General features: G+C 59.3%; 3 protein-coding genes and 1 non-coding gene across 6 annotated transcripts; 3 read left to right on the forward strand and 1 right to left on the reverse strand.

Annotated features, from left to right (window-relative positions):
- Positions 1-4,861: 4,861 nt before the first annotated feature.
- Positions 4,862-4,943, reverse strand: TRNAS-GCU. The gene has a single exon. It is a non-coding gene; the product is annotated as a tRNA-Ser (tRNA).
- Positions 4,944-5,360: 417 nt separating this feature from the next.
- Positions 5,361-7,679, forward strand: B4GAT1 (beta-1,4-glucuronyltransferase 1). Its single transcript, XM_046014282.1, has 2 exons — positions 5,361-6,571; positions 6,816-7,679. Exons 1-2 carry the CDS (start codon positions 5,516-5,518, stop codon positions 7,005-7,007), a joined length of 1,248 nt encoding a protein of 415 aa, XP_045870238.1. The 5' UTR covers positions 5,361-5,515; the 3' UTR covers positions 7,008-7,679.
- Positions 7,680-7,979: 300 nt separating this feature from the next.
- BRMS1 (BRMS1 transcriptional repressor and anoikis regulator) lies at positions 7,980-15,232 on the forward strand. 2 transcript variants are annotated; one of them, XM_046017892.1, is made up of 10 exons: positions 7,980-8,089; positions 10,789-10,934; positions 11,018-11,108; positions 11,266-11,393; positions 11,579-11,658; positions 11,754-11,850; positions 12,429-12,521; positions 13,578-13,642; positions 14,304-14,343; positions 14,701-14,843. In XM_046017892.1, the coding sequence occupies exons 2-10, from the start codon at positions 10,796-10,798 to the stop codon at positions 14,706-14,708; spliced, it is 741 nt and encodes a 246-aa protein (XP_045873848.1). In that variant the 5' UTR covers positions 7,980-8,089; positions 10,789-10,795; the 3' UTR covers positions 14,709-14,843. The 2 variants fall into 2 exon arrangements, with proteins under 2 accessions (XP_045873848.1, XP_045873847.1); XM_046017891.1 differs by lacking the exon at positions 14,304-14,343 and having other exon boundaries at positions 14,701-15,232.
- Positions 15,233-16,059: 827 nt separating this feature from the next.
- RIN1 (Ras and Rab interactor 1) lies at positions 16,060-22,447 on the forward strand. Of its 2 annotated transcripts, none has more exons than XM_046014265.1 (10): positions 16,060-16,315; positions 16,457-16,637; positions 16,767-16,881; positions 16,977-17,049; positions 17,194-17,285; positions 17,437-18,174; positions 18,350-18,655; positions 18,972-19,103; positions 19,254-19,405; positions 19,925-20,467. In XM_046014265.1, the coding sequence occupies exons 1-10, from the start codon at positions 16,230-16,232 to the stop codon at positions 19,973-19,975; spliced, it is 1,926 nt and encodes a 641-aa protein (XP_045870221.1). In that variant the 5' UTR covers positions 16,060-16,229; the 3' UTR covers positions 19,976-20,467. The 2 variants fall into 2 exon arrangements, with proteins under 2 accessions (XP_045870221.1, XP_045870220.1); XM_046014264.1 differs by having other exon boundaries at positions 16,126-16,315; positions 20,327-22,447.
- The last annotated feature ends 128 nt before the right edge of the window (positions 22,448-22,575 follow it).

Here is a 22,575-nt window from a genome sequence, read left to right on the forward strand (position 1 = left end):
GGGTGGCATGGACACAGCATATTCAGGAAACTCAGGGAACGGTGGGCACTTCCGGTTGGGGGGGTTGGGGAGCCCCAAGATGTGAGAGAGCGAGAGGGGAGAGGATGAGGCTGGAGCGGTGGGTTGGGGACGATGAAGGGCCTTGGCGATGAGGCGTAAATTGGGAGTTAGACAGAGGAGAGATCCAGGAGAGAAAAGGGTGGTTGCCTCTTCAGAGGCTGCTTAACCTAGTGGTCAAGTATGGGTGAACTGATCCAGCATTCTTTTCTTTTTCTTTTTTTTTTAATAGAAACTATTTTGGGAGTATTTTTTTTTAATTTTTAGATTTTTTATTTATTTGACAGGCAGAGATCACAAGTAGGCAGAGAGGCAGGCAGAGAGAGAGGGGGAGGCAGGCTCCCCACTGAGCAGAGAGCCCGATGCGGGGCTCGATCCCAGGACCCTGAGATCATCACCTGCGCCAAAGGCAGAGGCTTAACCCACTGAGCCCCTCAGGCGCCCCCGATCCAGCATTCTGGGTTCAAAGCCAGGTCCTTTCACTGACAAGCACTGGGAATGGGGACTTGCCTGACTGTGTGTGGAGTCCTGGGGAGAGGTCGGGGTTGGAGTACAGACAGATGTCTACTAAACGGGGCTCGTAGTCCTAAAGGAATCTTGTGCAGACCACGGGGCCCCACTGGACCGCCTGACCAGGAATGGTGAGAATAGGACCACTCACGTCCTGGGCCCCCTTCTCCTTCTCCACCTTCACAGACTGTTGCCTTTTGAACTCAAAGGTCCCCAGACCTGCCAGACCCACCCTCGCAGGCCAGGCAACAGTCCCAGGGAACCCACTGCTGCTGGTCTACAGTCTTCGAGAGCAAGCCCACACTGGGCTGAGTGGTGGAGGGAGGATGGGCCCAGAAAGAGGACACTCATCCCTCAGATGTCCCTTTGATGTCACAACTTGGAATTCCTTCTTCCCATCCTCCTTCCTGGGAGACTCAGATCAACCTGCCCGTTCAGTCAGTATGCAGCCGGCTTTCAGTGCCAGAAACATACTGAGTCCGATGGGCGGCGTCTGTCCGTTCCTCTCCTGATGCCCAGTCCCCTGGCCCCCGCCCCCTCCCTAGCCACCTCAGCCTGACACAGTCCGGTCAACACGCCCAGCTTCCCTCAGAAGCAACCAGCTGCCATCAGCAAACACCTGTAGAGGGCGCTATGTGGCTGGTGGAGAGACACAAACATTTGAAGGCCAATCCTCGCCCTCGAGTTTCTCACCCTTTTATGAGGACATAAAACCAGGACCTCCTGGTTTGCAAATTGATTCAACTTTCCAATTAAAAGGCAGTGGTTGTCAGATAGATTAAAAAACGATGCAACTATATGCTGTTTACCAGAAATTCACTTTAGAGCAAAAAACACAAATGAATTGAAAATGAATGAGAAAAGGTATTCCATGCCAATAGTCATCAAAAGACAGCCAGAATGAATATACTAATATCAGACAAAAGAGAGTTCATGTCAAGAATGATTTAAGATGGGGCACCTGGGTGGCTCAGTGGGTTGAGCCTCTGCCTTCGGCTCATGTCATGATCCCAGCGTCCTTGGATAGAGCCCCGCATCAGGCTCTCTGCTCAGCAGGAAGCCTGCTTCCCCCTCTCTCTCTGCCTGTCTCTCTGCCTCTGTGTGATCTCTCTCTCTCTGTGTCAGATAAATAAATAAAATCTTTAAAAAAAGAAAAAATAATAAAAGAAAAGGAAGAGCAAATTAAGCCCATAACTTGCAGAAGGAAAGAGACAATAAATATTAGGGTGAAGGGAAACACGGTGAGGGATAGAAAACCGAAAATCAATGAAACTAAAAGTTGGTTATTTGTCAACAAAATTGACAAATTTTTGACTAGACTCAGAAAAAGAGAGGAACTTAACATTATTAAAATCAGAAACAAAGGTGGGGTCATTACTACTGATTATACAGAAATAAAAAGGATTATCAGAGAATACCATGAACAGTTGTATGCCAACAAATGAGAAACCTAGATGAAATTAATAAATCCTAGAAACACACAAACTACCAAAACTGATTCAATAAGAAATAAGACGTCTGAACATACAATAAATAACAAGATTGGGGCACCTGGGGGGGTTCAGTCGGTTGAGCTCCTGCCTTCAGCTCGGGTCGTGATCCCAGGGTCCTGCGATCGGTCCCCTGTGGGGCTCCTTGCCGGGCGGGGAGCCTGGTTCTCCCTCCACCTGTGCCTGTCACTCTGCCTACTTGTGCACACACTCGCTCTCTCTCTCTCTGACAAATAAATAAATAAATAAAATCTTAAAAAAGAAGAAAAAAGGAATAACAAGATCGGATCGATAACCAGAGATGTCCCAACAAGAAACTGGTGACTTCACAGGCTAATTCTACCAGTCATTTAAAGAATGAGCACCAGGGGGCCCTGGTGGCTCAGTTGGTTAAGCATCTGCCTTTGGCTCAAGTCATGATCCCAGGGACCTTGGGTCAAGTCTCTTCTCAGGCTCCCTGCCCAGTAGGGAGTCTACTTTTCCCTCTGCCCCTCTTCCTACTGATTCTCTCAAATCAATAAAATCTTTAAAAAAAAAAATAAAGAATGAACACCAATCTTCTCAAACTCTTCCAAAAAAATACAAGAGGGCAGAACATTCCCTAACTCACTCTATGAGACCAACACTATCCTGATGCCAAAGCCAGATAAAGACATCACAGGAAGACTTAATAACCAATATCCCTTATGAATATAGATGTAAAAATCTCAAAAAAAATGCTGCAAACGGAACCCAGCAGCTCATTAAAGGGACTATAGACCACGACCAAGCTTGATCTACTCCAGAATGCAAGGGGGTTCAACATAAAAAAACAATTAACGTAACACACCACATTAATAGAATGAAGGTGAAAAACCACAAGGTCATCTCCACTGATGCGGAAAAAACATTTGACAAAACCCAACACCATTTCAAGATAAAAACATTCAGGACGCCTGGGTGGCTCAGTCACTAAGCGTCTGCCTTCGGCTCAGGTCCTGATCCCAGGGTTCTGAGATTGAGCCCTGCATCAGGCTCCCTGCTCAGCAGGAAGCCTGCTTCTACCTCTCCCATTCCCCCTGCTTGTGTTCCCTCTCGGCTGTCTCTCTCTGTCAAATAAATAAAATCTTAAAAAAAACAAAAAAACAAAACAAAACAAACACTCAATGAACCAGGAATAGATGGGAACTTCCTCAACCTAATGACACACATTTATGAAAAATCCACAACTAATGTTATATTCGATGATAAAAGACTCATAGCCTCTCCCTAAGATAGGAAAAGGTCCGCTTTTACCATTTCATCTGCTTAATTCTGCACCGGAAGTCCTAACTATGACAATTCAGCAAGAAAGAGAAATCAAAGGCATCCAAATTGGAAAGGAGGAAGTAAAACCATCCATGTTCACAAATGATAGAATACACATACAGAAAAAAAAAACAACCCTAAAGAATACACATACACACACACTTAGAGCTAATAACCAAATTCAACAAAATTGGAGGATTCAAGATCAACACACAAAATTCCATTGTATTTCTTTCTTTTTTTTTTTAAGATTTTATTTATTTGTTTGACAGGCAGAGATCACAAGTAGGCAGAGAGGCAGGCAGAGAGAGAGGAAGGGAAGCAGGCTCCCTTCTGAGCAGAAAGCCCGATGCAAGGCTCGATCCCAGGACCCTGGAATCATGACCTGAGCCAAAGGCAGAGGCTTTAACCCACTGAGCCACCCAGGTGCTCCCACCCATTGTATTTCTATACACACAATTCTGACACTAATTCTGATGTGTGGGCTTCCCCCTCACACCAAGCAACTCCCGACACCCCCCAAGTGCCCTCCAACACACCTCAATTCTGACACCATTTACCTGGAGACAGCAGCAGGTCCCACGGCTGCTGGTGCAGTCCCACAAGACGGCAACCCCCACTTCAAATGCCCATCTCAAGTTCTGGTTGTCACCTGTGGTCCTGATGGACTGGCAATACCTCAGAGGTTCCAGCTGCCACCCCCTCACTGGATTCGATTGATTTGCCTCCGCAAATCATAGCACTCAGGAAACCATTTTACTGGCTGGATTACAGATTTAACACAAAAGGGTATGAATCAGGAATGGCCAGATAGAAGAGATACATAGGGAAAAGTATGTGGAAAGCCGACCCCTTATTAATGGTTTTCAACTCTGGTCTTTTTTTTTAGATTTTATTTATTTCTTTATTTGAGAGAGAGAGAGAGCACAAGCACAGGGAGCAGCAGGCAGAGAGAGAGGGAGAAGCAGGCTCTCTGCTGAGCTGAGCAGGGAGCTGAAGCGGGGCTCAATCCCAGGATTCCGGGATCATGACCCAAAGGCGGATGCTTAATACCCCCCCAACGCTGGTCTTTGATGAATCTCTCATGCTTCACTCCATCACACTGGGGATCCAGGGTCGCTCCCTGGCCAGGCCTTCCTACCCAGATAGCAGGCTGGACCTTGCATGTAGCTTTCCATGACTTTGACACCTCAGTGAAACCGTCACTACTTTTCAGTCTCTCCTCAAGCTCCGGCCAGTGGGGACACTTCAGAAGCTTCTTGCTCACTCATTCAACAAGCACATAGTGATGCCGGCTGCGTGGCCAGCAACCACACCACTCCCAAATTCCACCCATTTACACAGAACGGTGGCACCTTCCAAGGGGCTTCTCTAATTACCGCAGATAATATACTGGCTCCCAATTTGGCATCGACCAGAATTCCAATCCAGGTCTTCTACGTGCAACTGAACCCCGGGCCCTCTTCCCAGGGAGTCGGAAAAGTACACCCCCTCACCTCCTGTAAAACGCGACCGACCGACGAGGATGGGATTCGAACCCACGCGTGCAAAGCACAATGGATTAGCAGTCCATCGCCTTAACCACTCGGCCACCTCGTCCCACGTGAAGCGCTCTTTTCCACATGCCCTTATCTCTCATCTTCTCCGCACTTTCCGCCCCACCCCCAGCCCCCATCTTCGGTGTGGATTTCCTAGGACCTGGCGGAGGGAGAGAAGCGGAAGGAAAAGGACTTTTCGTGTTCCTTCCCACCGGCCGCAGCCGCGAACCCGCGCCATCCTTCACCAAGCTGCGACCGAGAGCTCGGCCACGGTTTCCCGGCCCCAAGGCGTGGGCGAGTGCACGGGTGTTTCAGAAAGCGCCCGGTCCGGGGGGTCGCACACTGATCGGGAGGGAGGGTTGAATATCCCTGGGAACCCGGCAGTCGCGGCCGCGGGCACTTTCGGGTTTTGCAGAGCGCGGCGTGCGGGGGATGCAGTAGCTCCTCCTCGCGCGCAGGGGGCGGGCTGGCTGGCGCCCCAAGGCCCTCTCCGGCGGGCAAGCTGCGCCGGGCTCGGCTCGCCTCGGCTCGCTTCGGCTGCGCTCGGCAGGCTGCGGTAAATCCGGGCTTGCGGCGGCTGGCAAAGGCTGCGGCCCGGTGGTCCCCGCTGCGCGCCCTGGAGCCCCGAGAGCCATGCAGATGTCCTACGCCATCCGGTGCGCCTTCTACCAGCTGCTTCTGGCCGCGCTGATGCTGGTGGCGATGCTGCAGCTGCTCTACCTGTCGCTGCTGTCCGGGCTACATGGGCAGGAGGAGCAAGACCAGTATTTCGAGTTCTTTCCCCCGTCCCCGCGGTCCGTGGACCAGGTCAAGGCGCAGCTCCGCACCGCTCTGGCCTCTGGGGGCGTCCTGGACGCCAGTGGCGACTACCGCGTCTACAGGGGCCTACTGAAGACCACCATGGACCCCAATGATGTGATCCTGGCCACGCACGCCAGCGTGGACAACCTGCTGCACCTGTCGGGCCTGTTGGAGCGCTGGGAGGGCCCGCTCTCCGTGTCGGTGTTCGCGGCCACCAAGGAGGAGGCGCAGCTAGCCACGGTGCTGACCTACGCGCTGAGCAGCCACTGCCCCGATATGCGCGCCCGGGTCGCCATGCACCTTGTGTGCCCCTCGCGCTATGAGGCCGCTGTGCCTGATCCCCGGGAGCCGGGGGAGTTTGCCCTGCTGCGGTCCTGCCAGGAGGTCTTTGACAAGCTAGCCAGGGTGGCCCAGCCCGGGATCAACTATGCTTTGGGCACCAATGTCTCCTATCCCAATAACCTGCTGAGGAATCTGGCTCGGGAAGGGGCCAACTATGCCCTGGTAATCGACGTGGACATGGTGCCCAGTGAGGGGCTGTGGCGGGGCCTTCGGGAAATGCTGGATCAGAGCAAGCAGTGGGCGGGCACAGCACTCGTGGTGCCCGCCTTCGAGATCCGCCGAGCCCGCCGCATGCCCACGAACAAGAACGAGCTGTTGCAGCTCTACCAAGTGGGCGAGGTGCGGCCCTTCTATTATGGGCTGTGCACGCCCTGCCAGGCGCCCACCAACTACTCCCGCTGGGTCAACCTGCCCGAAGAGAGCTTGCTGAGGCCTGCCTATGTGGTGCCCTGGCAGGACCCCTGGGAACCATTCTACGTGGCCGGAGGCAAGGTGCCCACTTTCGACGAGCGCTTTCGCCAGTATGGCTTCAATCGGATCAGCCAGGTGCCCAAAGGGAGAGGGCAGGGGACATGGGGCAGGAGGAGCGGTGGGCTCTGGGAGCTATGAGTGGTCCTGGATGGAAAGGAGGCGATGAGGCAGGACGGTCGTAGTTCACGCAGTGGTTGGATGGTGTGGAGGACCCAGGATGTCTCCGGAGGAGTGGGAATGCCGGAGAGGGGCTTTAGGGATGTCAGTGTCCGCCTCAGCAGTCTCATCCAGCTTCACTGACCTGTCTCTCCTCCAACAGGCCTGTGAGCTGCACGTGGCAGGATTTGATTTCGAGGTGCTCAACGAAGGTTTCCTGGTTCATAAGGGCTTCAAGGAAGCTTTGAAGTTCCATCCCCAAAAGGAGGCCGAAAATCAGCACAATAAGATCCTTTACCGCCAGTTCAAACAGGAGTTGAAGGCCAAGTACCCCGACTCCCCTCGTCACTGCTGAGCCTTTCTCTGCCCTAGTCAGAGAAGTCTCAGCCTCTTCCCTCCCTAGGCCGTCCCTCAGGCCTGACAGGGGTAAGAAATGTCACGCCACTTTACAGTGGTAGCTGTGATGTTAGAACACTGGACTTGAATACGGGGTGCTGGGATCAAGTCCTGGCTTTACCACTAACTAGCTGTGTGGCCTTGAGCAAATCCCATTTCCTCTCTGAGCCTCAGTTATCCCGTCTGTAAAAAGGGAGGTGAACGTACCTACCTCACAGAACTGTTGGGAGGCTCAGATGAGATGCTGTATGTGAACCATTCTGTAAGCTTCGTACAAATGTGAAGTATTATTAATATTATGACAGTATTATCGTTGTTATTATTATTATTAACAATCTGGGGTGGGTGGGCCGTAGGAGAGTGAAAAGTATGAATGGGGCAGAGCTGAGAAGTCTGAGTACTTAACAAAATGGACTTTTGGGGGAAGAAATCAGGTGAAGGCATTGAATTTAGTTCTTAGCTTTTGGGCAGAGCCCTACACTTCCTGGTTCTTCCAGCCGCCTCCGCCCTCGGGAGCTCTGGAGAAAGGAAGGGTCTGCAGGTTCTCTGCCCGATCTGTGCCCTCGAATAGGCTGGGCTGGGTTATTAGCCTACCACCGACCATGTGTAAATAAATGAGTGTTCACACCTACGGCTGGCTCCATGACTCTCCTGAACCTGGCGGGCAGGGGGTGGGGTCGTGGCCTCTTCCCTTCCACACGTGGGGTGGGGGGACCAGGGAGGCGGGACGGGGGGAGGAGCTGCGGCCCAAGGGGCTGCAACCGCAAAGCAGGGAAACCACAAGGGTCTTGCGCGGCTGCTGAAGGCCTGCACGAATGTCGGCCGGTTGCTATGGAGACCGACCCCGCGGTATCCCAGCATGCCTCGCCCCAGCTGCCCAATTGTGAGCTCGGCGACGGGCGCCTCCTGATAACGTATACGGAAGTGCGGCGGGCCCCGCCTCCCGGAGTAGAGGGACGGGCGCGACGTTTCCGGGAGCCCGGCAGCCGCGGGCACCTCTCAGGGAGTTTCAGACGCCAACCCGGAGGCCCCCTCCCCGCGGTGCGTAACGCTCCTCAGGGCACCTAGTTCGGCGTCTCTGGCCAGTCGGTCGGAGCTGACCCAGTGAGGGCCGAAGCGGAGACTTAACCGGCCGGACGCGTGCGGCGCCGCGGGCCCGCTGCTGGCCGCGGAAGAGCCAGTGACTCCCCCGCCCGCGGCGCCGGCGCAGACGGGAATGGAACGGGGCGGGAGGGTCCTGCCGCGCCGCAAGGCACCGCGTAGAGGTCTGGATTGGCTTTCTCTAGGGAGAAGAAGCGGCCTTCCGTGGAGGTCTGCCCTGGAAATGCTCACTTTCTGAAAACATAAATTGCCTATGTTCAGCGCCTTGCAATTTCCTTTTCCACCCTTTACCCCTTGCGATCTTTACAACACTCAGAGTAGCGGTGTTTATCCTCCGTTTGCGCCCGGGGTAAGGAGGGGAGGTTGTGATTTAATTTTGCTCACTCAGGAGAGTTAGAGACATCTGGAGACAAAAGTAAATATATGTATTTAGCAATGAAGAGGAATTGCAAATTGGCCAAACTGCAGGAACTCAGGCTTGAGAACGGGGAAAAATGAGGCTGGTTTGGAGAACTGAAAAGGTCGGATTCAGATCATTTGTGAAACCCTTGAGGAATGCGACTAAGCTGCGCCTTGAGCCAGTCATTTTACATAACTCGAATTGTGTTGAGAAAAGTTAACAGAATACTTCAGGTTTGCAACCACTACAGGGTTCTGGGGCAACCAAGAAGTAAAAAGTCTGCCTGAAAAAGTGCTTTGTTACGTTTGTATTTGCGGCAGCGGCATCGCTGCACAGGAGAGACCTACAGCCTGGTTAGGCAGACAGACGTGAAAATGGGCAATTAGAGAGAAGTAAACACAGAGGGCTTCCTGGAGGGGAGTGGTGTTTACACTGATCTAAAGGTCTACAGAGCTGGGCCCAGAGAGGTTGGAAGAGCATCGCAGTGAAATCAAGCCTCCAGTAGGCAGAGAGATTAACTATTGGGAGGACCATTTAGTCTTCCTCTTCATTGATCTCTTGGCAGCATTTGGCACGGTCACCATCCTTCCGTCTGAAGTTATTTCTCCCCACGACTGAGTTTCTCTTCTTCCACCTCTTGCTAATTTCCTTCTCCTTTGCTGGGCTTTCATCACCTGCCGCTTTGGTGGCCCTGGGAGTCCATCCTGGACCTCTTCTCACTCCACACATTCTGCCCTGCTGGTTGCACCCTCTCCCATGGCCTCAAGAAGTCTCTATATGCCGATGACCGATACCTGCAGCCCAGATTTCTCTCTGAGGCTTAGACTCATATGCCCCTTCTCTCATTTCGGAGTCTGTGCACACACTGTGCACTCTGCTTGGAATGTTCCCTGCCCAGCCATCTCCGCGCCTCTGTCTGAGCTCTCCATGCTGATGCTGCGGCAAGGATCTTCCCCTCAAACCTTCACTGTTGGAGCAAACTCCGGGTTCCAGTTAGATGCCTCTCCCATATACCCCTCCGCCGCCATCTTAGCCCTTCTCACACCACAGTACTGTCCGCTTCTCTGCCTCTCCCAGGAAGCTGTAAATTCCTTGAAGTCAGAGACTATCTGTCTCTGCCCTGTCATGCCCTGTCATGCCCTGTCGTGCCCAGCATCTCCTTTACTGTCTGAAGTTACCTGGCATGTGTTCGGTCTTTAATAAATCTTAGATGAGTATACAAAATAAAGAATGACTAATAGGGACGCCTGGGTGGCTCAGTGGGTTAAAGCCTCTGCCTTCGGATCAGGTCATGATCCCAGGGTCCTGGGATCGAGCCCCGCATAGGGCTCTCTGCTTAGCAGGGAGCCTGCTTCCTCCTCTCTCTCTCTGCCTGCCTCTCTGCCTACTTGTGATCTGTCAAGTAAATAAATAAAATCTTTTTTAAAAAAGAAAGAAAGAATGACTAATAGCGTTCAACTAAGGGAAGCAGGAAAAAATACTGGCATTGGGCACCAGGGGGTCATCTGCTGCCACGGGACTCACATCAGCCGAGGGTGACCATAGGGAAATGGACCGGAACATCGAGGAGGTGAAAGGGTAGGAACAGCCAGAGCCTTGAAAAGCGTAGCTGTGAGGTGGGAAATGGGGAGTAGTTGAATGGAATGGGGCAAGGTTTTGCATTTCTGCTATTTCTAAATGGGAGGCAGTACCCGAACACCTCTAAAGTTTCGTGGGCAGGAGCTGTCAAAAGGGAGCGTTGGAGAAACAGTGGAGGCGGGGGTGCTGGTAGCCTGAGGCTCCAGAGAAAAGAGAAGGACATCGGGGGTGACCCAGAGCACAGGGAGACGGGACGGGAATCGCAGAGTGTTCTCAGGAAAAGAAGTGAAGGGCGTTCCAGGGGGATGACCAACAGGAAGGGGTGGAGAGGAGGACGGAAGGGTGTACTGAAGGATTGACTGTTAGATGGTGGAGTCAAGGAGCTGGCCCAGTCCTTCAGTCTGTGTGGCGCCTTAAACGCCCCAGTCGCAAGTGTGTGCCCGATCCCCGAGGCAGTGGGGACCCCATCTTTGGTGTTTCCCATCTTAAAGGCCATCACCTTGGCCAGCATTCCCCACACTGGGATCAGCAACAATGTCCCAGGACGTGAGCATTTCCATGGCTCCCAGGCCTCAGGGAAATGTGCGCACAGGGCTTGGTTTGACTCCCCGCATGGCCACTTCCTGCTCCTGATAAGTGACGGCTCCCCTCCGTCTCCCAGAGCCCAGATGCCCGTCCAGCCTCCGAGCAAAGACACAGAAGAGATGGAAGCAGAGGGTGATTCGGCCGCCGAGATGAACGGGGAGGAGGAAGAGAGCGAGGAGGAGCGGAGCGGCAGCCAGACGGAGTCCGAGGAGGAGAGCTCAGGTGAGTCCCCCAGCGCGCACACGCGTGCCCACGCATGCCCGCCCGCTCCTCGGCAGCCAGCGCTGACTGGCCTCTTGTCCCAGAGATGGACGATGAGGACTACGAGCGGCGTCGCAGCGAGTGCGTCAATGAGATGCTGGACCTGGAGAAGCAGTTCTCGGAGCTAAAGGAGAAGTGAGTGTGGGGCGACTGGGGCTGTGTCTCCCGGGGCACCCTGGGCGCGGGGGCGCGGAGGCAGCGGGCCGGTGTGGGGCAGGGGCGACTGCGGACCTGCTGCGCAGGACCGGCCACGTGCTTGAGGGACACACATGCCCTGCCTTTTCCCTCCCAGGTTGTTCAGGGAACGACTGAGTCAGCTGAGGGTGCGGCTGGAGGAAGTGGGGGCTGAGCGGGCGCCCGAGTACACAGAGCCTCTGGGGGGGCTGCAGCGGAGCCTCAAGATCCGCATTCAGGTGGCAGGTCTGTGGGCTGGGCTGTCCCCCCCCCCCCCCCCCCCCCCCCGCCTCCCCTCTCTGCCTCTGCCGAGCCCGGGGCTCTCTGCTCCCCGCTCTTCCCTTCCTAGCCAGGCCCTGCTCCTGGCTCCCGGTCTGGGACACCCAGGTCCCTGGCCAAGCTGGGCTTCCCGTCTCCCTTCCCCGCTGTAGGGATCTACAAGGGCTTCTGTCTGGACGTGATCCGGAACAAGTACGAGTGTGAGCTGCAGGGAGCCAGACAGCACCTGGAGGTGAATGCCACGGGGTGGGGGGTGGGGGGGTAGGGGACAGCGAAAGTGGCTTGTCCCCAACCGCCACTGAGCCTGAGCGGCTCCACCCCTTCCAGAGTGAGAAGCTGCTGCTGTACGACACCCTGCAGGGGGAGCTGCAGGAGCGGATCCAGAGGCTGGAGGAGGACCGCCAGAGCCTGGACATCAGCTCGGGTGAGGCTGCCCTCCGGCGCCACTCTCTCTGTGCCATCCCCCCGCCCCCCGCCTGCCCGGGGAGCGTGCCGGAGAACTTGCTTCATGGGCTCGCTGTGTGGCCCAAACGGAACCAGGCACAGAAAGGACCCGGCCCCGTGCTTGGTGCACCAGGGAGGCTCAGCAAGAGTGGGCCCCCTGCCCGCCTCGGCCCCTGCTCCCTTTCTAGAACAGGAGGTGTCTTCTGACACCCCCACGCCTACAACAGCCACAGGTTCCCCCCATGTCCGCAGCGCCTGTGTTCATGGCGGGGTCCTAGGGAGGCCGCAGTGGTCATTGGGCACCGGCCACGAAACAGATGAAGAAACGGGTTGGACAGAAGTACAGCGCCCCCCCCCGCCCCCCCCCAGGCTCGCACAGCCATGCTGTCCTCGGGCCCTGACCTCCGCTTCTAAGCCCCCTGCCCCGGCTCTCTCCACCAACCTGGGCGGGAGAGGAAGGGGAAGGGCTGGCCCGGCTCCTCTGGGGGACCCAGCTCCAAGGCGGGGTGTCCTGGGTGGGCCAGCACCTTGATCCTGACTCTGGCTCTGGGGGCACAGAGTGGTGGGACGACAGACTGCACGCCCGAAGCAGCACAAAGGCCTGGGACTCCCTGCCGGCCAGCAAGAGGAAGAAGGCTCCTCTCGTCTCTGGTATCCTTTCCCTCACTGCGGCCTGAACCTGACCTCGGGGTTAGCTCCAGCCCGGGGGTGGAGGCACGTGGACGGCGGAGTCGCGCTGGACACATGAGGCGAACCCAGCTGTCGGGAAGTTTCTAAGGGCCTGGGTCTCTGCCAGGCTGTGCGGACCATGGAGAAAGAGCAGCGCCCCCTCAGTGAGTCCCTTAGCTTCCTGAGCGAAGTCTCCTTTGAGGCTCTTCAGGCTTCCCCACAAGAGCCCGGGCAGGTCCCAGACTCTCCCGCTGCCACCTGCCTCCCCCGCCTGCTCTCACTTTCCACCCGCTTCTCGGAATGTCGTACTGCCTCTCTGTGCCTGGTCACGGCTTGTGTCACGCGTCACCTCCTCTGTGAAGCCTCTCCTGGTTTCCTCACAATGGCGATAGCTTCTCTGTCTTCTGCACCCCTGTGGCCTAACCCGGGACACCCTCATCCTTCCGGGCAGCATCGAGCACATGCGGAACAGAATCCGCATGCCCCACACCCCTACCCCCGGGTACTCCGGCCATCAGACGCTCGGGACCCGGCTGCCTGGTGATGGCAGTCGTGTCAGGCAGGGAGGGAAGCATCCAGGCTGCGAGGATTTGAGGGGTGAATGGGGGGCAAGGGCGTGGAGACATCAGGTACAGAGCCCAGGAGGACAGAGCAGACGGTTGCCGGGGTGGGGGTGGGGGGCAGTGGGAGAGGAAAGGAGGGTTGACTCCCGGATGGAAGGGACTGAGGTCTGTGTGTGTAGAAGGGACAGGAAGGGAACAGGGAATCGAAGGAGCAAGCTCCCTGAGTGGCTGGGCTGGGTTTTTCACCTCCTGACCTTTACACTGGAGGGAGGATGAAGGGGGAGCGGAGGGGAGGCAGGGGTGAGGCTTAGTACCCCCCACAGACTTGTGAAGAGGCCACAGGCCCTGCCTTAGGGACCCAGGAGCCAAAAGGTGGGAGGCAGAACCTGAGCTCTCACCGGGGTCCCCAGCCCCCTCCCCGCTGTGACACCTGTCCCCGCCACCGGGCTTCCTGCTTCCTTGACCCCTGTCGCAGGTCCTTACATTGTGTACATGCTGCAGGAGATCGACATCCTGGAGGACTGGACGGCTATCAAAAAGGTGGGGCCAGGACCCCTGCTTCCCCGCGCGGGTCCCCGTCCCTGACACCAGCTTTGGTCTCTGCGGGCTCCCCACACCTGGGCTTCCTGAGGGCCTGGGAGCCCTGCTCGCCCTCAGCACCTCCTGCCTTCAGCCCAGGTTCCCTGGCATCGGCCTTTTTTAGAGAGGGAGGGAGAGAATGCGTTTGCACGTGGGAATGGTGTGGTGGGGGAGTGGGGAGTGCAGGGGGAGAGAGAGAAAATCCCAAGCAGGCGTCATGCCTAACACCGAGGCCGATGTGGGGCTCGAGCTCTTGACCCTACTGAGCCAAAATCATGAGTCAGAGGCTTAACCGATGGAGCCACCCAGGTGCTGGCCTGAGACTTCCTGTAGGAGGGACCTTTCAATCTGTCAGCCCCTTCCTCCTTCCAGGGCAGGTTTTGATGGGATGGGAGGGAGGGAGGGAAGGAGGGAAGGCGGCTGTTCTGGGCTGGCCTGGGATCTGTCGGCGGACCACATCAGAGCTTTGCCTAGAAAGGGTCTTGGGCTCCCCCCCGCCCCCCCACCGACTCTCATCTCCACGAAGCACCAGCAGCGCCCCCACCCCAGAGAAAGTGATGTGGAAGAGGGTGCTTGCCAAGCTGGAGGCAGGCTCTCAGGGGGGCTTTTCTTACCCACCCAGGCTAGAGCAGCTGTGTCCCCTCAGAAGAGAAAAGCAGATGGTAAGACCCACAGGAGTTGTTCCGCCTCCTGCCCCCTTCCCCCAGCCCAGCGTCCTCGCAAAGAGCCCGAAGAGAGGCCGGGGTTATGTCAGATCAGTGGTCCCTGTTAGAATGGTTGGGGTTTGGGGGTTTGGGCAGCCAGAGCCGGGGTGGGGTTAGGGAAGCTCTAGGTCGGTAGCGCTAGGGGATGAAGCTTCCCCCCCAACCAGGACTGGGTAGGGGGCGCTGGAATGCTGGACCCATGCTGAGGGCTTTGGAGCTGCCCTGAGGAACAGCCTCAGCCCCTACAGGTATTGGTGGTCCCCTCTTGGTTCAGCTTCTCACCTGCAGTGCTCTCTGCCTCTGGCATTCCCTCAGGACCATGACCCTGCCGTGCAGAGCCAGGAGGCCCCTCGGAGCAACTGGCCGAAAAGCCAGGATCCACATTTTCCCGCTGTGAGAAGGCAGCCTGACAGGGTCTGTCCAGCCAGCTCCCCGGTACTGCTGGTGCATCTTCCCCTCCAGCCATCACTGGTCCGGACTCCTCTGCCCTCCTTGGGGGGCCTGCACAGCTGTGGCCCAGAACTGCCCTAGCCAGGCAAGACTGTCTCCTCCGTGCCCCCGGCGAATGCACCAGCGGCCCCTCCCAGAGGGCAGCCTCCTCGGTGCTCTCCCAGACGGAGAAGGTGGGGCTCCTCTTACCCCAAAGCAGCATCCTTCCTGCTGACCTTGGACCAGTCACTGAGCCAGTGAGCTGGGCTCCATTTCTTGGGAACTCTGAGCCAGACATCATATTTTGGGGGGCCTGTCTTTTCCGGCTGCTGTTGGAGGTGAGAAGGCAGGTCCCCCAGGTCTTTTCATGGAGGTTCTTGGTGTCTCCAGATTTCAGGGACTGGAATTAAAACCTTTCCTGGGACCTCGGTGTGAGCTGTGTGTGTCTGATTTACCTTGCAAGAGAATCAGGGCTCCCCCAGGGGGTGCCTGAGTCAGGTGGGCTCTTCTTAGAGTCCCCGTAGCTCCCCTTGCTAGCAGACAGGAGCCAACCTACTCTGAGTTGGGGCGGGGGGGGGACTCGCCCACCACACCTCCCGGGGGTCGGGGAGCGAGCCCTGGCTGACCGGGGCTCCCGAGCAAAGTTTGAAGCAACATGTGGCAGACCGTGTGTCCCGGCCTGTGCTTGGAGACTGGGTCATGTCTGCACCTGCCCCAGTCACTTGGCAGATCCGTAAGGCAGGCTGGCGGGGCCTGGGCGTGTAGGAGGCAGCTGGCGCGGGGCGCTGACGACCTCACAGCCAAGCACCCCCCTGTTGAGCGCCGAGTGTTAGAACCACCCCCAGAACCTCAGTTAAGCAAGGGGGTTCGTTTCCATGGAGACACAGCATCCTCTCTCCATGGCAACCTGAAGTCCCCAACACCCAAGGTAGGCTCAGGAATGAGTCATCTGCCCCCCCCCCCCCCCCCCCCCCCCGCTGACCCCGCGGTGTCTCGCACAGATGAGCAGTTGACCAGCAGACTTAAAGGTGCGGGGGTGGGGGGATAGACTTGGGCCTGTGGGGGCCCAGATGGGCCCTGCTTAACCCCTTCCCGCCTGCTTGTGTGGTTTGAGGAGGCCCGTAAGGCTTCCGGACGCACCGTGTGGTGGGGGCGGGCCCCGCAGCTGGGGCTCTCGGAGTGGCGCTTGCATGGACCGGGATCCCTGGCCCCTGAGGCGGGGCCCAGAACCGAGGAATCGGGGCTCGGCCCGGGGCCCAGTGGACACCCAAGAGTTAACTGGCGGGGCGTGACAGGGCGAACCGCCCTCAGGAAGTGTTACTCACCGCCGGGAATGTGAGCGCTCCTGCCTCGGGGGCTGGATTCTCTTCCTGAGTCCTGGGAGAAGCCGGGAGAGACCCAAGGCGCTCTCGGCCATGGAAAGCCCCGGGGAGCCAGGAGCTGGGCCTCTCGGAGCCCCCAGCCTGCCCAGCTTCGCACCTGGGCGCCCGGAGAGAGAAAAGTTAGTGAAGTTGGAAGGGCAGCCTGGTGGGGCGGGGAGGGGTGGCAGAGCAGGGTCTGTCCCCGGGGCGGAGGAGGGGGGAGAGGGCGGAGCAAAGGTCCCACCGCCTGGCACCCCCTCAAGTCTGCCGCCCACTCCTAGGCCCACCGAGGACCCGCCGTACGATGTGCCTGGAGCCAGCGGGCGGCCGGCGGGCGGGCCCCAGCGGCCGGGGCGCAGCGTGAGCCTGCGGGAGCGCTTGCTGCTCACGCGGCCCGTGTGGCTGCAGCTGCGTGCCAACGCGGCGGCCGCGCTGCACGTGCTGAGGACTGAGCCCCCCGGGGTGAGTCATGGCCCTGACCCCCACCCACCCCGGACTGGCCGGCAGGGGGCGGCGGCGGCTGCGGCGGTTGTCGGGGAGATAGAGGCCAGAGGCAGAGGTTGCAAGCCCCCCGACCCCTGTCCCTTGCAGACGTTTCTGGTGCGGAAATCTAACACTCGCGGGTGCCAAGCCCTGTGCGTGCGGCTGCCCGAAGCCAGCGGCCCCTCCTTTGTCTCCAGCCACTACGTCCAGGAGAGCCCTGGGGGTGAGCGGGCCTGGCCTGGGGGGAAGGGGCTGGAAGCAGTCAGGGCCGGGCGCAGGGGTGTTTCCCAGAGAACAACCGCACTTCCCATCTCTCAGGCGTCTCCTTGGAGGGCTCAGAGCTCATGTTCCCAGACCTGGTCCAGCTCATCTGCGCCTACTGCCACAGCCGGTGAGCCTGGCCGCAGGGTGCCTGGTGTCCTTTGGTCCCGGCTCCCTGGGACAGTCTGTTTTCCCAACCCCTGCAGGTCCTGTCGGCCCCCAGAGCTCTGAGCACCCCTCACCCCTGGCTCTCTGTTTCCCTCTCTGGCCTCAGGGACATCCTTCTCCTCCCGCTCCAGCTCCCCAGAGCCATCTGCCAGGCAACCACCCACAAAGAACTGGAAGCCATCTCCCATCTGGGCATTGGTAAGGGCTCTTCAGCTACCCATTGCACAGATGGGCAAGCTGAGGGCAAGAAACAAAGTGAAGGCACGCGGGCACATGGCCTGAGCCTGTGCCTTCATTTGGGCACCTTCCCCAAACCTCCCTGATGCCCCAATTGGTTTCTCTTCCCTAGAGTTCTGGAGCTCCTCCCTCAACACCAAGGCCCAGCCGGGCCCGTCTGAAGGCCAGCTGCTGCCCCGGCTGAAGCCCCGGTCCCCACAAGAGCTGGACCAGGGCACGGGAGCCGCCCTGTGCTTCTTCAATCCCCTGTTCCCAGGGGACCTGGGCCCCACCAAGCGGGAAAAATTCAAGAGGAGCTTCAAAGTGCGTGTGTCCACAGAGACCTCCAGCCCTCTGTCACCGCCTGCCGTTCCGCCTCCCCCGGTCCCCGTGCTGCCAGGTGCAGCCCCCAGCCAGACAGACAGCTTCCCCCCTCACCAGCTTCTGCAAAGGGAGAGTTCAGTGGGGTACCGTGTGCCAGGGGGCCCCAGGCCCAGCCTCCCACCTCTGCCCTCCCTCCAGGAGGTAGACTGCGGCTCCCCCAGCAGCTCAGAAGAGGAGGGGGCACCGGGGTCCCAGGGAAGCCCAGCGACCTCCCCTGGCCTGGGCCGCCGGCGGCCCCTGCTTCGGTCCATGAGCGCGGCCTTCTGCTCCCTGCTGGCGCCCGAGCGGCAGGTGGGCCGGGCCGCCGCGGCCCTGGTGCAGGACCGACACACGGCTGTGGGCCAGCTGGTACAGGACCTACTGACCCAGGTGCGGGCTGGCCCTGAGCCCCGGGAGCTGCAGGGGGTCCGAGAGGCACTAAGCCGGGCCCGGGCCATGCTGAGCACCGAGCTGGGCCCTGAGAAGCTGCTGCCGCCCGAGAGACTGGGTGAGACCCGGGGCTCCGCTGGGCTCTCCGGAGGTCTAGCTCTTCCCGCTCCCCGCCTCTCTCCTGCTCTTCTCCTGTCTCACAGAGATTCCCCCCAACTTGCGTCCCTCCCTGCCTACAGCCCCCCTCCACTGGCGCCGCAGTTCCCCTGACCCTGCCCGCCTCGCCCCTGCAGAACACGCCTTGGAGAAGTCGCTACACCGCTCCGTGCTCAAGCCTCTCCGGCCCATCTTGGCGGCCCGCCTGCGGCGCCGGCTCTCCACCAACGGCTCCCTGGGCCGCCTGGCCGAAGGCCTCCGCCTGGCCCGGGCCCAGGGCCCTGGAGCCTTCGGGGCCCACGTGAGCCTGCCCTCCCCGGCCGAGGTGGAGCAGGTTCGCCACAAGCTGCTGCAGCTGCTCCGGGCCTACTCGCCCAGCGCCCAGGTCAAGCGGCTCCTGCAGGCCTGCAAGCTGCTCTACACAGCGCTGAGGACCCAAGCGGGTAGGAACCCTCCTTCCGCTGCCCACCAGCCCCTGCCCAGTCAGAGGCAGGCCCCCCAGAGATCCCAGACTGGCGCAGCAGACTGGGGACCGGGTCCAACCTCCCACAAACCGTGCAACTGAGGCCCAGAGAGTATAGAGCGTCCTCCTCCCCAGCCTCTCCGCTCCCCCACCCCGCCCCCGTCTGTGGTCACCATAGAGACCGCATCCCCCAAGGCCCAGCGTGGGGAGGGGAAGGTCACTGTCTGAGACACAGGGTGGACACCAACCCTGGGGCCTGAGCAGAGTCTGAAGCTTCCTCCCCTACCACCCCACAGGGGAGGCCGCGGGGGCAGACGAGTTCCTCCCGCTGCTGAGTCTTGTCCTGGCCCAGTGCGACCTTCCCGAGCTGCTGCTGGAAGCTGAGTACATGTCGGAGCTGCTGGAGCCCACCCTGCTCACCGGAGAGGGTGAGGGAGCGCCCCCGCGTGCCACTGCCCTGTGTGTGGGGGGGGGACTGGGCCGCTTAGGGGCTGCATAGCCCCCAGGAAGGGGGGGGGGGGCGCGGCGAAGCATCACCTGTCCCCAGCCCGAGCTGCATACTTCCCCTTGTGTCCCAGGCGGTTACTACCTGACCAGCCTCTCCGCCAGCCTGGCCCTGCTGAGTGGCCTGGACCAGGCCCACACCACGCCCTTGAGCCCCTCGCGGGAGCTGCAGCGCTCCCTCAGCCTCTGGGAGCAGCGCCGCCTGCCGGCCACCCACAGCCTCCAGGTACGGGGCCTCCCCACCAGCCGCCTGAGCCGCCGGGGCCCCGGGGTGCGGGGGCGGGGTTCTGGCGTCATCCCGCGCAGTCCCCTCCTTTTCCTAGCGAGACCCAGCAGGGGAGAGGCTAGTCCCATCACCGTGTCGGAGAAACAGCCCCCTATGTGGACGTCCACCTCTCGCCTTCCTCGAGAGGGCGCGTTCCGTGTGCTCCAGGGGCTCAGCCCTGCAGCTTCAAAGAAAATCGGCCTTAGGACCATTATTATCCCATTTTACAGATGAGGAAACAGAGACGTGACATGGGGGGGGGGGACAAGGGTGGCAAACTCACGCCCCAAATCCTGGCTTCCAGCCCCCCCCCCCACCCCCCGTGGGGCTCTGCCCTCTCCTGGAGTGAGGCTCCCCGCCCACGCTCCCCGCACCCTCCTCTCCATCCAGCCCAGGGACCCTCCCCAGCCTCGGTGAGGACTTTAGACCTGCAGCCAGATGCCCGCTTCACATCCTGCCTCAGCTACTTTCTGTTTGCAGGAGTGGGGCACGTTACATAACTGCTTTGTGCCTGGCTATCCTCACCTATAAGCGGAGGCAACAGGACGTGGCTCCTGGGGCCGATGTGTGGATGAGATGAGCGAATGCAGGACGGGCGCTCGGCCCCGGGGGAGGCTCCGAGGAGGGCTGTCAGGCTCTGGAGAGCTGCTGGGGCCATCCTTCCGGCCACCGGGCCTGCAGCTCTAACCCACTAGCCAAGGCCAAGGCGGACCTCACCTTCCCGCAGCTCCCCTTATCCAAAAAGCTTTCGTCACTCGGCTCTACCCCCGGATTTATACCCTGCGCCCCGTCTCTGTGGAGCCTACCCTGGGACCTCAAGCTGTGCAGCCAGAGATGGAGCAGGCAGGACTGAACTCTGGCTTCGCTTGTCTTCCTGCACAGCGCCTCCTCCGAGTAGCCCACCAGGACCCCAACAGTGGCTGTACCTCCAAGACCCTGGCTGTGCCCCCCGGGGCCTCGATTGCCACCCTGAACCAGCTCTGTGCCACCAAGTTCCGAGTGACCCAGCCCGACACGTTTGGCCTCTTCCTGTACAAGGAAGAGGGCTACCACCGCCTGCCCCCCGGAGCCCTGGCCCACAGGCTCCCCGCAACCAGCTACCTTGTCTACCGCAGGGCAGAGCGGCCTGAGACCCAGGGGGCCTCGCCTGGGTCTACACGGGAGGTCGGCAGCGGGGAGCCAGAGGCAGGAGGCAGGGAGTTGGAGAAAGGGGTCCAGGGAGATGGGGACATCGGGGTCAAAGCCGGTGCTGGGGATAGCCGGGGAGAGTTGGACACCAGTGCTGAGAGGGCCAAGGCAGGGATGGGCCAGGCCAGGGGGGCCCCTGCCCAGCCAGGGGGGCCAGAGGCTGCGGGAAGCCAGGCAGCAGAGGAGTAGCCGGAAGTGATCAGAAGGGTCATTTGGGACAGAAAGCCGAGCCTGCTGGGAAGGCCTCTCAGCCATCAGCCCCACCCCTGCAGGCTTCCCCACCCCAGGCCACTCCTGAGTCGGCCACCGCCCCGTCTGATGCTTCCCTCCGTGATCACACCCGCTGGGGTGGCGCCTGGCCTGGCCGCGTCCGGAACACTGGAATCAAGTTAAGTGGGTTTGAGGGACCCCAGACCCAGGGCTCACGCCCTCTGCCTCTCGCCCTTCCCTCCCAGCTGGAGGCCAGCCAGCCTTCAGTGCTGTGTGTCCAGCAGGGGACAAACCCAACAGGGGCCCAGCCACTGGCAGCCCCTTCCGGCTGCCGGCTTCAGGGCCGCAAAAGGCTTCACCTGTTCCTGGGTGTCAGGAGGATTCAGGGAGCCAACACGGGCTCAGAGCCCAGGCCCGCCATAGCCCAGCTGGAGGACCGGCAGCTCCAGACTTCAGTGTCCTGGAAAGAGAGGGTGCCCTGCCTTCTCCCACAAGTCCCCCAGAGGCCGAATGGATGGTTTTGCTGCAAAGCAGAGCTCAGGCTAGAGGGAAGGAGAGGGTGGGAGGTGGGATGTTAGCGGGCCGCCCCCCTCGGGGTCTGTTGTGTGCTTACACCGAAGGCTCTCGTCCCTCCGCCTCGGGAGATCCAAGAGATCAGGTCCGGCCCAGGGAGCACCCAGACCCCAGTCTTTCTCCAAGGTGGGAATTTCTGCCACGCACTCTGGCATCCCAGGGGACTTGGACAGGGGAGATGGGCTTCCAAAACAGAGGGGGTGCTTGGAAACCATTTTCTCTGCACTTAACTCTTCTGGACCTCACAAGAGCTCCGCGGGAGGCTGGGCACGGCTTATTACACACTGTTTGAGACTCCTAAGATACCGATCGCATAACCAGCCATTACAGGCTCCCCGCCCAAACCGGGGTGTCCGGCTCCAACTATGGGCCCTCTGTTCTAAGCCACCAATAAATTAAGCCTAAAGGCCCTACAGCCCCAAGGGGGCACCCAGGGCAGGGAGCCAATGGGAGCAAAGGAAATGCCAGTGATGACCACAAGGGGGTGCGCGTGGCCCAGGAAGTGGCCAGTCGGTAATTGCCAGGGGCGAGTGGGTCTCCAGGGCCAAAGTCAGAAGCCGAGTTAGGGGGCCAGAGACCCTGTACTCTTGCAGCCACCAGGCGACCTGGGGTCAGTGCAGAGCCCAGCGCCGCCAGCCTTCAGCTCCCAGGTTTCAGGCAAACTCTGGGGGAATCACTCCCTGGGAAAGAGCTGTCCCCTGGTGGAAGGAGGACCCCAGTCGCGCTCTGGGGTACTCCCTCAGGTGCTGACCACAAAGAGACATCATACCCTACATGAGACAGACATGACAACTGGAAGGTAGAAATCCTGGACATTGGGATTTCCGACAGTCCAGAGACAGATGCACCAAATTTGGGCGCGTGGCTCTCCAATGCGTCACTAGAGCCACCAACAGCTCTTGCCTCCCCACTTCCACCCCCCACTCCAAGCTTCTTGCTGGTAGGGAGTCTCCCCCTTTGTATGTCCCCCCTCCTTACCCCCACCCCCCAGTGCCTTGCCCCGCGCTGCGCACTGCACGGGTGATCAATAAATGTCCCCTGATTGGAGTTTGACAAAGAGTGAAGGGCAGTGAGGTGGGAAGCTGGGAGGCTGGGGGAGGGGGGCTGGGTTCTGGGAACCAAACAGGATGTCTCAAGTTCAGTTCCAGAGGAATACCTAG

The sequence above is a fragment of the Meles meles genome, chromosome 8, assembly GCF_922984935.1.
Source record: "Meles meles chromosome 8, mMelMel3.1 paternal haplotype, whole genome shotgun sequence".
NCBI lineage: Eukaryota > Metazoa > Chordata > Mammalia > Carnivora > Mustelidae > Meles > Meles meles.